The sequence below is a fragment of the Cibotium barometz genome, chromosome 30, assembly GCF_041138505.1.
Source record: "Cibotium barometz isolate CiBa-2024 chromosome 30, ASM4113850v1, whole genome shotgun sequence".
NCBI lineage: Eukaryota > Viridiplantae > Streptophyta > Polypodiopsida > Cyatheales > Cibotiaceae > Cibotium > Cibotium barometz.
The window spans coordinates 31,074,079-31,089,516 of NC_141075.1; the positions used below are offsets into that span (position 1 = coordinate 31,074,079).

A 15,438-nucleotide genomic window follows, 5' to 3' on the forward strand; every position below is an offset into this window, starting at 1 on the left:
ATAAAAATGCCAGAAAATCCCTTCGATTGACCCTTTGTATTCCGGCTTCCATTCCTCTGTTTCACTTCTTAATGTCTTTTACATACCGCAGCAAAGCGCGGGTTGAGTACTAGTTATATACCAAAATGAAACCTTAAAAAAAGACTCTTATTCTTAAAAATCAGAGAGAATATATTTAATGGAAATGGAAAAAACATTTTGGTGACATATTTATTGATGATAATGTTTATAATTATAAATCGACGCACAAGGCAAGGTTTGCTTGATACCTTTAGGCGATGTCGAGTATGCACCTAACGCTCGTCGCCTCCCATATTCACACTTGCAAGATTTCATTCTGCACTTCCTCTCTGCTTCCACAAGCAGGTTCTCCTCAACTTCTTTCTTAATGTTTCTCTCAACTCCTAACAATTTTCTACTGCTTTAAAATTCATTCTCACCTTTTTTTTTTTTTTGGGGGGGGGGTTGGGCAGCCCCTTGCATCCAGCAGAGAAAAGTCTCACCACCGGCAGCTTCTAAAACGGTAGATTAACTGCAAATTTGATAAATAATCTAAACTTTTATTTGAATTTGATTGAAAGGAATTTTGCAGGTTAGCTGATCTTAAAAGCAAAGGTTTGCCTTGTAGAGATGGCTGTGGTAATAATTATTTGTTAATGATATCCATTATTATGAGCCCCACCGCCCCCCCAAACCTGAGTTTGTAGCTGTTGTGCATATTTGCCAGCAAAAATAAATAAATGGAAGATTATTTGTAATCATGCCTTTTGAATAAGAAGTAATTACTTCGAATTTTTGTCAATAAAAATATATAATTTCCTCAAAAATAGCAATAATTAGTTTAGTGTTTTAAATGCCTGGCAGTACTGGCTGTTTTGAGTAAGCAATGACTATTGTAATCAAATTTCAATGCTTGAAATCCCGTGGCTTTGGCTGCAGTTGGTGATATTTCCTATCACTAAAGCAGTTAATCTCTGCTCGGCGAGACTACGCCAGGTGTGCTGTCTGTGTTCGGAGAAGGCTGATGTTGAAGAGGAAGGCATGGGTACATGTGTTTGCTTGTACCGTTCTGATAATTTTCTTCCACACATGACTTCCTCATGGCCACAAAATTTTAAATATGTCAAATGCCTTCCATTTTTGTCCTGCAGAACTTGAGAGAGATTGCGAGTTTCAAATGAATACTGGCATCCAGCAAAGCTTGGGAGTCACGGTCGCCCTCGCTCTCCTAAGCTTCTATAAAAGTAACCTTTCTCTTTTTAAAAAGCCTCTTAAGTGTTTTACATGATTCCCTCCAAGGTAGGATTAAGAATGTTCTTCAAGATGGTCATGAAGTTGTCATGCTCCTTAGGCATGCTTTTGAGAAGCACTGCCATGGCATCATCTTTAGTTACTGGAGACGGAACTGCAGCTAGTTGAGTCATGAGACTCCTTATTTTGTTGACACATGCAACATTGTCTTTAGTTGAAACTCAAAGAAAGTGATTTTCAAGGATAGCTTTGAGTTTTTGCACTAGTGCCAAAGAGCAAATCAAGTTTTGCTCAAGATTTAGCCGGTGATTCTAGGTCAGAAATGTGATGGAAATAATCATCACCCAATCCTAGAGCAATGACGGCATATGTGTAGGCATATGCTCACTTATGGTAGTGCTATGTGTGAACATGGCTTAACCAAGGGCACTTTTTCCCATGTGGTTTTTCCCCTTGGATATCAAGTGTGAAAGGACACTCTACATATAATATTTTGTACTTCTATACTATATGGATGTGACAGACATGCAAGGGTTGACTTGCATTTTGTGGCTACCACACTTTTGGCTCTCTCTCTCTCTCTCTCTCTCTCTCATTTTTGTGTGAGCTTCTCCATCTTGCACCTAACCCTAATGTGCAGGTTTGTGTGTGTGAGTGTGTGAGTCCAACACCAACAATTTGTATCAGAGCTTTGGAGATTCAGTCCAAGCCCCTCTGCAGAGCTGCGAAATTTCGTTGGCGCAGTCCGTCCGTCGCAGTTCTACGTCCGTCGTCGCTGCTGGTTCCGTCCGCCACTTCCGGCGGCACTAGTGGGGAGAGCACTGTCGCCGCTCAGCCCGTGGGCGGCACCTCCCACTCCGGCCGGCGGCACTAGTGCAGCCAGCACCGCCGTCACCTGATAGCTCCTCCTAGCCGGCGGCACTAGTGCAGCCGCCGCCACCCCTCAGCTCCTCCCGGTCGGCGTCACTACTGCGGCCAGGACCGCCGTCGCCTCTCAGCGCCTCCCGTCCATCCGCGGCCCGCCCGTTTCGCCTTCACGCGCCGGCGACCTGCTTGCAACCTCCGTCTGGTGATCTTGCCCAGCGCCTGTTTGTGGGTGGTCACACCAGTGAGCCAGCTCGCGGTGTTGCCTGTTCCTAGCGCCCATTCCGTACAGTACCATCCGGGTACTGGCGTGCAGGTTTACACTTGCTTCAGTTTGCAGGCAAACATTTGCACAGGACATTTGGTTGCCTGGCAGGTTTACACTTGCTTCAGTTTGTAGGAAAACATTTGCACAGGACATTTGGTTGCCTGGCAGTGCACATTGGTGCTTGGTTTGCTTGCAGGTATATTTTGTTGACATGGCTCAAAATGCTACAGATGTATTTGGTGTGCTCACCCAGGAGGACAAGTTGCATGGATCTAACTACTCCCTCTGGAGTTTCATGATCCGTAATTTGCTGGTAGCCAAAGGGCTTTGGGGCATCATGTGTGGTGATGACACACGCCCACTTACCATACAGCCAGCCACGCCTCAAAGGGGAGGTGCTCAAAGAGCTCCTAAAGTAGAACTTGCTCCCACACAAGAGCAGAAGAGATGGGACTCTAAGGGATGCAGAGGCCATGTCATTGATAGCCCTTTCAGTGAAAAGGACTATTATTCCGCACATTCGTTCTTGCAAGACATCGAAGCTTGCATGGTCCACATTCAAAGCAATGTATGAGGTACTCAACGAGGCAAGAGTTGCCTACTTGAAGAGACAATTGGATCTTCTTTCTATGGATGAGGGTGCTTCCATGGCAGATCGTCTCACCAAAGTGAAAGATTTGCAGGAACAATTGCTCAACATTGATGAGGTTATCCCAGATAGATAGCTGGTCACCAACACTCTTCATTCTTTACCACCTTCTTACTTGGGCTTTCACACCTCTCCTGCAGGAAGAGCAAACAAGAGCAAACGTAGCGAGCAACCGTGGTGGAGACAAGGCATTTACAGCCAAGGATAAGGGTAAAGCAAAGAGCTTTAAGCATGGGGGACAACAGTCTAGCAAGGTTGGTCATGGACAGCCCTCTTCTGGTGGTGAAAAGTCTGACAAAGGGGATGCAAACAAGCCCAAAAAGAAGGGCAAATGTCACTACTGCCATAAGCCTGGACACTACATCAGTGAATGTAGGAAGCGGATTGCAAAAGAGAAAAGGAAAGAAGCAGGCAATGCAGTAGCAGACTCTTCTGATGTGACAAAGCACAGCAATCAGCTAATGTAATTCAGGAAGAGTACACTTTTTTGGTCACATGCACTAGTGACACACCAAGTGCTTCAGACAATGATATGTCTTGCATTGCATGTGACAGACAGGATGTATCATGGTATTTTGATAGTGGTGCTTTGAGCCACATCACTTCATGCAAAGATGTATTTCAGCACTTGGTTTATGCTTCAAATGGCCGCACTGTATCATGTGCAGATCATACCACGTATCCAATAAAGGGAATTGGCAATGTCATACTTATTGCAGCCAATGGTGCCAATATATGTATGTATGAAAAATGTATTGTATGTTCCAGGCTTAAAGAAAAATCTGCTCTCCGTCTCAGCCATAAACGACCAAGGTTTAAAGGTTGAATTTGAAGATGGGAAGTGTTTGGTAAAAGACTCATCAAAGGGTTATGAAATAGTCACTTCTAGAACACGATACAAAGGCTTGTATAAGCTGGCCAGCTATGACAAGCGTACTTATGATGCAAATACAGTGGTTGCCCACACTCCTGCTATGCATGATGCAGAGCTATGGCATGCTCGTTTTGGGCATGTAAATTTTCGGAGTTTGATGCTTTTGCAGAAGAATCATATGGTTGATAATATGCGCCTCGAGTCTCCACCGAGACATGTATGTGAGGGGTGTATTTTGGGAAAGATGCAACGAAAACCATTCCCCAAAGATGGAGCTGTTAGAGCTGAAAGTAAATTACAGTTCATACATAGTGATGTATGTGGTCCAATGCGGACACCATCCATAGGGGGGCATCTTTACTTCGTCACATTCATTGATGACTACTCCAGGTTTGCTTGGGTTTACCCTTTGAAAGCGAAAGCAGAGGTGTTTGCATGCTTTCAACACTTTGTAGCAATGGCTGAAAATATGTGTGGATGTAAAGTCCAAACACTCCACTCAGATAGAGGTGGAGAATACATGTCAAAAGCATTCAAGGATTATATGCTTCAAAAGGGCATCAAACACCAATGTACTGTGCCTTATACACCGCAGCAGAATGGTGTAGCTGAGAGGAAAAATAGATCTCTCATGGAGGTGGCAAGATGCATGGTGAAAGCACAAAAGTTGCCTCACAATTTTTGGATGGAAGCTATAATGTGTGCAACTCATGTGTTGAATAGGTGTCCAACAAAAGCTTTCAAAACCATAACACCATTTGAGGCTTGGTATAGCCGAAAGCCAACAGTGGATTATATGCGTACATTTGGGTGTTTGGCATATGCACATGTGCCAGAACAACTCTGAACAAAGCTAGATGACAAAGCAATGAAATGCATTTTTGTGGGCTACAGCAATGAGAGCAAAGGATACCGTCTTTATAATCCAACAACACGAAGGATTTTTGTCAGTAGAGATGTGGTATTTGCTGAAAATTTAGAACAGCCCATGTATAGCTTGTATAAAAGTAATGATACGGGCATACAGGACATGTTTGATGGACTATTATCCATTGCAATTAGGGGGGATTCAGATCAGCCAGCCCCCCCTACACAAGAAAATCCTCATGTAGAACATGTTGAACAGCCAGCCAGCCATTCAGCCCTCTTCTATGGAAGAAGTGGAAGATCTTGTCAGGGAAGAGCAAACAGCCATAGACACAGCCAAGTCAGTGCCAAGATGGTTGCTGAAAACTTTGCAAGAAAGCAAACTTACAGCTCCACTCACAGGTAGAACAAGGGCTAGTTCCAGCCATGCATTGAATATACGTCGTGGGGAGTCTGCATTAGCCATGGGTGGTCTCTTTGATTGAGAAGAGCCTTCTTCTTATGAAGAAGCACATGAGAATGAGCATTGGGTGCAAGCTATGCAAGCTGAAATCTCTTCTATCATGAAGAACAATACTTGGGATCTTGTGGAATCGCCTAAAGGCAAGCATGTCATTGGAACAAAGTGGATGTACAAAGTCAAAAGGAAGTCTGATGGTACTATTGACAGGTACAAAGCAAGACTTGTGGCTGAAGGGTACTCCCAAAAAAAGGGAATAGATTATGAGGAGACTTTTGCTCCTACTTCGAGAATGACCACAATAAGATCAGTGATTGCATTGGCTGCACATAAAGGATGGAAAGTGCATCAATTGGACATCAAAACCCCATTCTTAAATGGGGATTTACAGGAGGAGGTATATGTAAATCAGCCCATTGGTTTTGTAGTTCCTGGTGAGGAACATAAAGTATGCAGGTTACACAAAGCATTGTATGGGTTAAAGCAAGCTCCAAGAGCTTGGTATGATAAAATACATGCTCATCTAACGAGCCAAGGTTATGTGAATAGTCCAGCTGAAAGCACATTGTATGTGAAGAAAACCGGTGCCGATATTCTCATAGTCATCTTGTATGTAGATGACATGCTCATTACATGTACTAGCAAAGCACAGATTTCAGATTTCAAAGCTGATTTGAAAGCTGACTTTGATATGTCAGATTTGGGGCCTTTACACTATTATCTTGGCATACAGTTTATGCATACAGATGATGGCATTGTTATGCAGCAAACTAAGTACATAAAAAGTTTGCTAAAAAGGTTTCACATGGATGGATGTAAGCCCATTTCTACTCTAGTAGAACCAGGTGTACGGCTTACTATGCATGATATTGGAGAGCCTTTTGAGGCCAGCATTTACAGCCAGGCAGTGGGATGTCTCATTTACTTGTGTAACACGAGGCCAGACATATCTTTTGGGGTATCTTTGTTGAGCAAATTCATGCACAGCCCAGGCACAAAGCATTGGCAAGCAGTCAAACGCTTATTTTGTTATCTTCAGGGTACCCTGGATCTTGGTTTGTTCTATCCCAGGGGGGCAGCTTGCAGCTTTATGCATACAGTGATTCATATTGGGCTGGTGATTATGATACCAGGCAATCCACCAGTGGGAATTGTTTTTTTCTTCGCAGTTCATGCATATCTTGGTTGAGTAAAAAGCAACCCACTGTTGCCACATCTACTTGTGAGGCTGAGTACAGGGCAGTCTTCACAGCTACAGTAGATTGTGTATGGTTGAGGAGATTATTAGCTGATCTTTGTGAGTGTCAGCAGACACCCACCACCATTCTCACTGATAGCCAGAGTGCTATGGCTGTGGCATGAAATCGAGTATTTCATGCACGTACCAAGCACATTGAGATTCATTATCACTATGTCAGAGAGAGGTTACATGCAGGGGAGATCAGTTTATCTTACTGCCCTACACAGGATAATGTTGCAGATCTATTCACAAAGGCTTTACCTCGAGAAAAGTTTGAAGCTTTCCGCAAAGCTTTGGGCTTACTCTCATACAGTGAGTGATCTGCTACCTTGTACAGGTTCACACTTCCACTACAGGGGGGATTTGTAGGCATATGCTCACTTATGGTAGTGCTATGTGTGAACAGGGCTTAACCAAGGGCACTTTTTCCCATGTGGTTTTTCCCCTTGGATATCAAGTGTGAAAGGACACTCTACATATAATATTTTGTACTTCTATATTATATGGATGTGACACACATGCAAGGGTTGACTTGCATTTTGTGGCTACCACACTTTTGTCTCTCTCTCTCTCTCGCTCTCTCTCTCTCTCTCATTTCTGTGTGAGCTTCTCCATCCTGCACCTAACCCTAATGTGCAGGTTTGTGTGTGTGAGTGTGTGAGTCCAACACCAACAATATACCCTCTCTGCTCTAAATAGATCTTCTTGTGTTCTGGGATGTTCTTCATTGGTTACATAAGCATCGGAGGAAGAGGTTGCACAGGTCGTGGTAGTGCTCTTCACCAAACCTCACAGGTTTTCTTTCATTAAATGAAACTTTATTTTCATTTGCCAGCTGTGGAAACCTTGGCCATTAAACTTGTCTATGAACATGTGAGAGCTCATAGTTGTAGAGAAGTAAAAGACTTTAAAAAAACAGAAATAGGGTTTTCAAAAATTAGGGTTTTTTGAAATTAGGGTTTTCAAACATGAAGGTTTTCAGAAATGATGATGTTCATCATATTCTCCATGATATGTATCAAACTTAATAGATTTGTCTCCGGCTTTGAAGTCATGAGACTTTGATGTATTACCTTGCATCTCAACATGTTTTCTTGTGTGCATGTCCATTGGGACAGTCCCTGACTGGCATTATTTGGGAACAAAAGGGGATGCATTAGGCATAGTGTGGCAGCTCCTGCTCTGCTTTGGCACAACCGACAGGGATCCAAGTCCTTCTCCAAGTCCACACTACTGCCAAAACAGCACTGTGTGCTCCAACTTCTGGTTCTTATACTCTTTTTTTGGGTGCCTCTTCTGGACCAGCATGTGAGAATGTCCATGGCATTTTATGCACATGACATCCCCCTCTGCTAAACTTGATGACGGGATTCCAACCTGTTCTTGGATGACTGTCATCATCCCATGCTATTCCCAGAGTCCCTCTGTCATCCATCCAACTCTGGCAACCCTTTTCACTAAAAACCTGGCCCAGTCTCCAAAACCACTCTGACTCTCAATAATATCTATGCATCTATTCCCTCCAGTCCCCAATCTATTCCTACCCTGACTCTGAACACTGTCTTGGTCTTCGTTCGTGAGACATGAGTCTGGCACTCTCACATCACCCCTTGGGACCATTGCCCAAGAATCTATCTGGCTCACAGGACTGCCATCCCCTCTGGCTTTGTGTAACACCACCAACAAACCTCTTGGGAGTTCTTCTCGATTCTGTGTTCCTTGCCTTGGGCTTCGTAACCGTGTACTTTCCTATACCTTGGACCTGTACACCATGATATGGGACTGAATCAGTGTTTAGCTTTGCTAAGCCTGATGCTCTGATACCAATGTAACACGCGGAAGCTCTGGGGGTCTTCTTTCAGCCCTAAACACCACTGAGAACATGCTGATGCATAACGCAGACAGAAGGGAGAGTAGAGAGAGAGAGATGCTGGAAATTCAGTATATTTCTGATGGTACAAAAAGGTATCTACAATCTACAGCCCTTGGCTGCCTTCTTGAAAAGGTGAACATCACCAAAACTACTCCTAACTTGGACCCAACTCCTAAAGAGTTGAATGAATACATTGAGGAGCACCCTTGCCTTATATAGTCTCTTGGACTTCATGGAGAGCTGGCCGACTGCTGTTGGCCAGCCCAGTGGACATATAATCATCAAAAGTGATGCGCCCTTTAGGCGCCTTGGTTCTGGTTCAGCCGACAGTCCTTTTGTCTCAGCTGACAGCTCATGCTCTACTCTGGTACATCTGACAGGGATCCAAGTCCTTCTCCAAGTCCACACAGCTGCCAAAACAGCACTGTGTGCTCCAACTTCTGGTTCTTACTCTTTTTCTGGCTGCCTCTTCTGGACCAGCATGTGAGAACGTCCATGGCATTTCATGCACATGACACATCGTGCATAGTCCAACTCGGAGGTAGCTTCAACTGCATGGAAACCTCATTGATCTTTTTCTGGATGGGAAAGGGTCCGAAGCTCCTGAAAGACAACTTTGGTTATCGCTTGCCCACCTGCTTCAACCTTTGCTTCATAATCCGAAGATAAACCCAATCTCCTTCTGAAAACTTCATATCCCTTCAGTCTTTATTGGCGTGTCGAGTGTAGGCCTCTTGCGCTTTAGCCAACCTGTCTTTTACTGACTCTAAAATCTCCTGGTAAGACTCCGTCACTCTGTTTGCTTTAGGTACTGAAGATGAGGTCCTGGTCAACAACGACTGGAAAGGTCTTCCAAACGCTGCCTCATATGGAGTCCTGCCAATAGCTGAAGAAAAAGAATCATTCAAAACAGCTTGAACTAAAGGCAAATAAGATTCCCACTTACCTTGCTGATCATGGACATAACACTTCAGCACATCAAAGGCCAACTGGTTGTATATCTCTGTTTGGCCGTCCGTCTGTGGGTGGAATGCACTGGAAAAATTCAATTTAGTACCAAAGTTATCAAACAATGTCCTCCAAAAATGATTGGTAAACTTGGCATCTCGGTCTGACACTATGGTCCTAGGAATCCCGCCAATCGGGTACCAATGCCGAATGAACAACCGGGCAACATCCTCGGCGGTCACATTGGCCTTGCAAGGAATAAGCATAACAAATTTGCTAAATCTATCAACAATAGTTAAGCACTGCGTATTACGCTTACTCGGACTGGGAGGCAGATTCGTGACAAAGTCCATTGAAATATCTTGGAAAGGACCCTCAAGAATTGACAAGGGCTGTAATAACCCTATCTTCTTTCCACGAGGAGCTTTCACCTTTTGACAAATAACACAGCGTTGTACATATGTAAACACATCTCGCCTCATCTTTGGCCAATAATATTACCGTTCCAATTTCTCGAGAGTCGAATTCATACCCCTATGATCACCAATAATGGCGTCATGGACATCATGGAGAAGAGCTACCTTGAACGACTTCATGACACACAGTCGGCCTTTGTAGAAAAGCCAACCATCGCGTATTAGAAAGTGACATGGTCCTGTGGCATCCAATGCGCGTTCCCATTGTGTACCGAATTCCTCGGAATCCGTGTACGTGTGCTTCATGTCATCTAGTCCTGTACCAACAAGATCGAGTCTAGTGGTCTGAATCGAAGTCACTTGTCCCTTCTTGCTCAAAGCATTGGCTACTGGATTGGCCTTTCCTGGAAGGTACTCAATCATATCACTGAATTGCTGGAATATCTGGCTCCAGCGGTGTTGTCGGTCACTTCACTATGCACTTGGCATTGTCTGAATCCAGCGTAATGCTTGATGGTCAGTGCGAACCTCAAAGTCACGGCCATAAAGAAAATGTTTCCAATGTTTCAAGGCCTGAATAACTACAAGGAGTTCACGATCGTAGACTAAGTAATTTTTCTCTGCGGGCAGTAACTTACGAGACATGTAAGCCACTGGATGACCATTCTAATGTAACATACCTCCAATTGCGATGCTACTCGCATCGGTGATCACCTGAAATGGCTCGTCCCACGAGGCAAGTGCTAAACAAGGCGCTTTTGATAAAGCCACCTTGAGGTTCCTGAATGCCTCCAACGCTCGCGGAGTCATTCGAATCCGTTGCCTTCTTGTCTTCACTCCCTTTAGCAGATCGGTGAGATCTGCCGAGAGGTCAGAAAACTTGTCTATGTGGGTGGAGTATGCCTAGCATATACCCACAAAGGATCTGATGTCATAGGCTGTCTGAGGTATTTCCCAATTGACAATCTCAGTCACTTTAGCCAGATCAAGTCGAATGCCTTCTACACTAATTATGTATCCCAAGTAATGTACCTGGAATAAATAAAATTCCGACTTCTTTTCATTGACGTAGAGCTCGTTGCTTTCCGGCAACTTAAGGACTTTCTCCACATCAATGTCATGCTGCTCAACCGTAGCTGAAAATACCAGTATGTCGTCCAGAAATATGAACACACTTTCCAATCGAAGCCCGGAAAACACGCGTCATCATGTGGTTAAATGTAGCTGGGGCGTTTGTCAAGCCATGACCACAAATTCATAGTGGGCCCGTTTTGTATGAAAGGCTGTCTTGGGGATGTTCCCTCTCCACAATCCTCACCTGGTGGTACCCACTCTTTAATACGATAATCGACACACAATCGAGAAGACCCATCTTTCTTGACAAATAAGATCGGGGCTGCAAATGGCGACACGCTGGGGCGGATGAAGCCAGATTGCAATAATTCTTGGAGTTGGTGGTCCAACTCCGATTCCATTGCCTTGGAAAGTCGATACGGAAACTTGCTCGGGGGTTCTGAGCCTAGGAGGAGGTCAATCTTGTGGTCCTCCGGTCTGGACGGGGGAAGCTGGGGAGGGAGACTGTTCCAAAGAAAAATTTTCTGGAACTTTTCATGGAGAGCTGAGTACTTCTCGGAAGCACTGGCCACCGTCTGGGCTGTCTGGATGTATATCATTGCACAATGTGCACCTTTCCTGACTGCTCGCTTAGCCTGCAAGTGGCTTATGAGCGGAAAGTTTGGAATTCCTGGCTCACACTTAATGGTCACTGGGGCGTTTGACACATTCCGAGTGATCTGGAACGTGTGCTTGTCCCACTTGACATCAGGAAGGAACTTCTGAAACCACTGAATGTCCAAAATTATGTCTGCTCTTACAAGAGGGGCAACCATAAAATCACGCACAAATTCTATGCCCTGAATAACTAATTTAGCACCTAGAGCTTCATACTTGACACTCGTTGTCATGCCTGTGCTAAAACCCTCAACTTGTTTGTCCACCGAAGTCAGGACGAAACAGGCACGCCTAGCAGCCTGTTCCGTGACCACATCCTCCGTGCTGCCCACTGTCAAACAAGACAACGACTCTCTGGCCACCTTGAGCAATTCGTTGCACTCATACTCCTGGTCATGGGCGTCCTGCTGCTTATCTTCGAGCTCCCGGCTAATAATTGCTCCAACTGAAGCACCAGGATTTGAAGAACTAGGGGCAGCCACTGGGGTCTGTGTGGGAGCTGAGCTCACCACAGAAGTTGTGGAGGCAGCGGCGGCGGGCTAGGACACTCCCGAGAAGTATGTCCTTTTGTATGACAAAAGAAACATCTACTCTCCTTGTACTGAGAAAGCTCCTCAGCACTCAACTTGCCACCTGTCTTGCCTGCCTCCGCTTTCTGGTCTGGAGTAAGCTTAGATGCATTGTTCGAGTTCTTGGAGCTAGAGGCTCCCGTGCTCTGTCCTGGGGAAGACCGTGCTTGGTTCTAGTCTTTTCCCCCCGAGGCGGTAGCCTCGGGAGTAGCTAGCTGGGAAGTCTTGGGCTTGCCACCATTATGCTTCACTTCTGCACTCTGCGCAAGCGAGAGTGCGCCTTCAAAGGTGGCTGGCCTAAACATACGCACCTCCCATTGGATTTGCGTGTCAAGGCCATACAAAAACTGCCCTTTCTTGTCTGAATCAGATAAGCCTAATTGCAAACATAAAGTCGAAATTCTATTGGCAAACTGAAGGACTAGTTGCGCATTCTGATGCGCTCCCATGAACTCGTCTTCGAGTCGCTCAAGGTAGTGGGGCAGTAGAAACCGCTACTCAAGGTCGCGGACAAACTCGTCCCACACATAAGCTGCCATACCTAATCTGGTGTGTGTATGAGCCCACGGAGTCCACCAAGGAATGGCCTCACCTTCCAAGTACCAACTAGCTAAGATCACTCTGTCAGTATCTGTCTTTCTAATTGCGGCAAAGTAAGCTTCAAACTGATGCAACCATGAATAGAGAGTTGTGGGGTCGAGTTTACCATTATACTTACTGAAGTTCATTTTCTCGGGAAAATGATTCGAGGGCGCCGCTGGTGTCAATCTGGCGTCCAAAGCTGCTAGTTAATGCTCGTGTTCCACGCGTCGCATGGCTTCGTCTTCACGTTGTCGGATCTCCAATGCACGCATTTGCAACTCAAGCAAAGAGCTCGGTTGTGGTCGTGACCCTGCTAGAGGGTCCCTGTGTCAAGGATCTGGAATCTGGGATACGGAAAGAGAGGGAGAAGGAGATGGAAAATGCGACGCTGGAGAATGGGTACACTCTTCCAGAGTCAAGATCTGCGCCTTCTGCTCTTCCAACTTGGTTGTCTGGTTTGCGATTGCTCGCATCATCTGCCGGAACATATCTGTAACACTTAAGCCTGGTGCCCTAGCTGGGCTACTTGGTGCACTCTGGTCCCAAGGTTCTTGGTCTCTCTCGTCGTCGAAGCTCGCCATAGCAGGAAAACGCACTTCCTTTCTGGAGTGCAATCTGACCATTCACTATGTGTGTGGGAGACGTCCGGAGGCTGAAAACCAACCGTCCTTCGAGGGACAGGAGTCACTCCGAAAGGGGTAGTCCACCGGCATCTGAAAACCAACCACACGAGTGAGAAAAAATTCTGGTTTCTTTGCTGAATCTTTGCGCTTGAAGTAGGCTCTGATACCACTGACTGGAACATGCGGAAGCTTCGGGGAAGATCGGTAACTTCAATGCTCAGAAATCAGCACACTTGTCGCGACGGAATTAATGCACAAAACTGAATGAAGATATGCAGAAAATAGAGAGAGAGAGGGAGAGAGGAAAGGACACAGTATTGGGGCCCGAATACCCTCTGTAGGGCCCCCACCACGAATGGTGTATTTGCTTTATTAGAATGATGCAAATCTGAAAAGAAAATACAGAAAACTTGACCTTTCTTGGCTGAGATAACTCTGCCCTTGACCTGCAGTCCTTCACCCCTTTGCGTTAGCAACTTCTTGGCTGTCCTGGCCCTAGTTTGCCTTAGCTCTTGATGAATGATGAGATAACACAATGGATTATGGGCTCATCTATTTATACTACCAAATAACAGCAATTGGCCAGCTATAATCCCAGTCAGCTATCTCTTATTCTGCCCACGACTGAATAATCAGCATTAAATGCTGATTAAAATCTATAAACTGCTGCGCATGCTCTCCCTTGGCTGGTTGGCACTAGGCGCATGAGCACAAAGGGCTGGGCACTGATTGCCCATGGTTCTGAAGGCTGGGCAGCCTGTATGGGCTGCCCAGCCCATACTTGCCCTACAGTCCCCTAGGGCTGGATAACCAATTGGTTCCCCTTGCAAGAGCCCGAGACTGTCCTAAAGCACTCCTATGGCCCTCCCATGGCTGGTGGGTACAGCCAGGGCCTCATGGGGATGGTTTACCCTGTCCCCATGCCCACACAAGGACTTGGGGTAGCCCTATGGGCTGGCCCCTTTTCCTAAAAGTACACCCTAACTATCTACACAATGATATGGCATCCAGTACCGTACCAAATACACAGAATCACTGACATCATTCTAGAGGGAGACTCACAGGGCGGACTGGCACTGTTTCATGTGCAGGATAGTGCACACCTGACCTTGGACTCATGTGCAGGACAATGAACACCTGACCTTGGATAACTGGGATGGATCCCTGGTTGACTCGTCCCGGACTGGGCTCACATGGGACCAGTTTACCATCCTAGGTCCTGCACCTTCTGTACAGATACGTCTACGTGGCATCCAAGTGCGGGATGCACGTGATATAAAGAGCTCATTGTCTTGCAAATAGTTGCAAGACCTTTTCAACATCTCGCTCATGTTGCGCTGCAGGGGGAGAAAAGATGAGTATATTATGTAAAAAGATGCACACACACATTCCTATAAAACTGTAGACATCATCTTGTTGAATGTCGCCGCTGCATTGGTGAGTCCGAATGGCATCACCACAAATTCATACTGGCCGCGTTCTGTCCTAAAGGTTGTTTTTGGAATGTCAACTGTAAAGATCCGAATGTGATGATATTCACTCTCAATCTTGGGCATTGGGAACCTATTTTTTAAGTGTGAGCTTATTGAGTACCCCGTAGTGCACGCATAATCGTGCGGACTTGTCTTTATTTTGCACAAATAATATAGGTGCAACAAAGGGTGAGGATGAGGGATGGATAAATCTAGCTTGGAGTAACTAGGAAAGCTGTTGCTTTAGTTCACCCTCCAATGCCTTAGAAAGGCAATAGAGAAACTTATTGGTTTATTGTGTTTCGGGGACCAAGATGACTGGGTGGGAGCTGGGGAAGGACATCCTTTAACAAAATATCTATAAATTGTGCGAGGAGACCTTCCATCCTTTGCTTCAAAGGGATTGTTGGTTGAACAAGAGATTGTTGGCTACGGATATATATCAAAGCACATCCGGCTCCTTTTTTGATGGCTCTTTGGGCCTGGATATGGGAGATGAGTGAAATGCCGGAAATGCTCCTATCCCCATGAATCAAGACAGGCTTAGGAACACCATCAACAATCGTGAAAGTGTCGTGTCTCCAATCGGGAATGGGTGCATACTCCTAAACCACTGAATGCCGAGAATCATATCACACCCCAAAAGAGGTGAGACAATGAAGTCCCGCTAAATGCGGCCTTTTGAACCTTGAATTCAAACTGCTGAGCCAAAATATTGGGTATCCGTAGTTAGACCAGGCTGAATAATTTA

At 45.4% G+C, this 15,438-nt stretch overlaps 1 protein-coding gene across 3 annotated transcripts in view; it reads left to right on the forward strand.

Annotated features, from left to right (window-relative positions):
• The first annotated feature begins 251 nt into the window (after nucleotides 1-251).
• Nucleotides 252-15,438, forward strand: part of LOC147621383 (membrane protein insertion efficiency factor) — a 43,029-nt gene continuing 27,842 nt past the window's right edge. For 2 of the 3 annotated variants that reach the window (XM_086824135.1, XM_086824137.1), the window contains exons 1-4: nucleotides 252-366; nucleotides 474-523; nucleotides 940-1,045; nucleotides 1,152-1,244. In XM_086824135.1, coding sequence (XP_086680261.1) covers nucleotides 279-366; nucleotides 474-523; nucleotides 940-1,045; nucleotides 1,152-1,244 — 337 coding nt within the window. In that variant the 5' untranslated portion in view covers nucleotides 252-278. The remainder of the gene's footprint in view (nucleotides 367-473; nucleotides 524-939; nucleotides 1,046-1,151; nucleotides 1,245-15,438) is intronic. The other variant, XM_086824136.1, reaches the window with a different exon arrangement.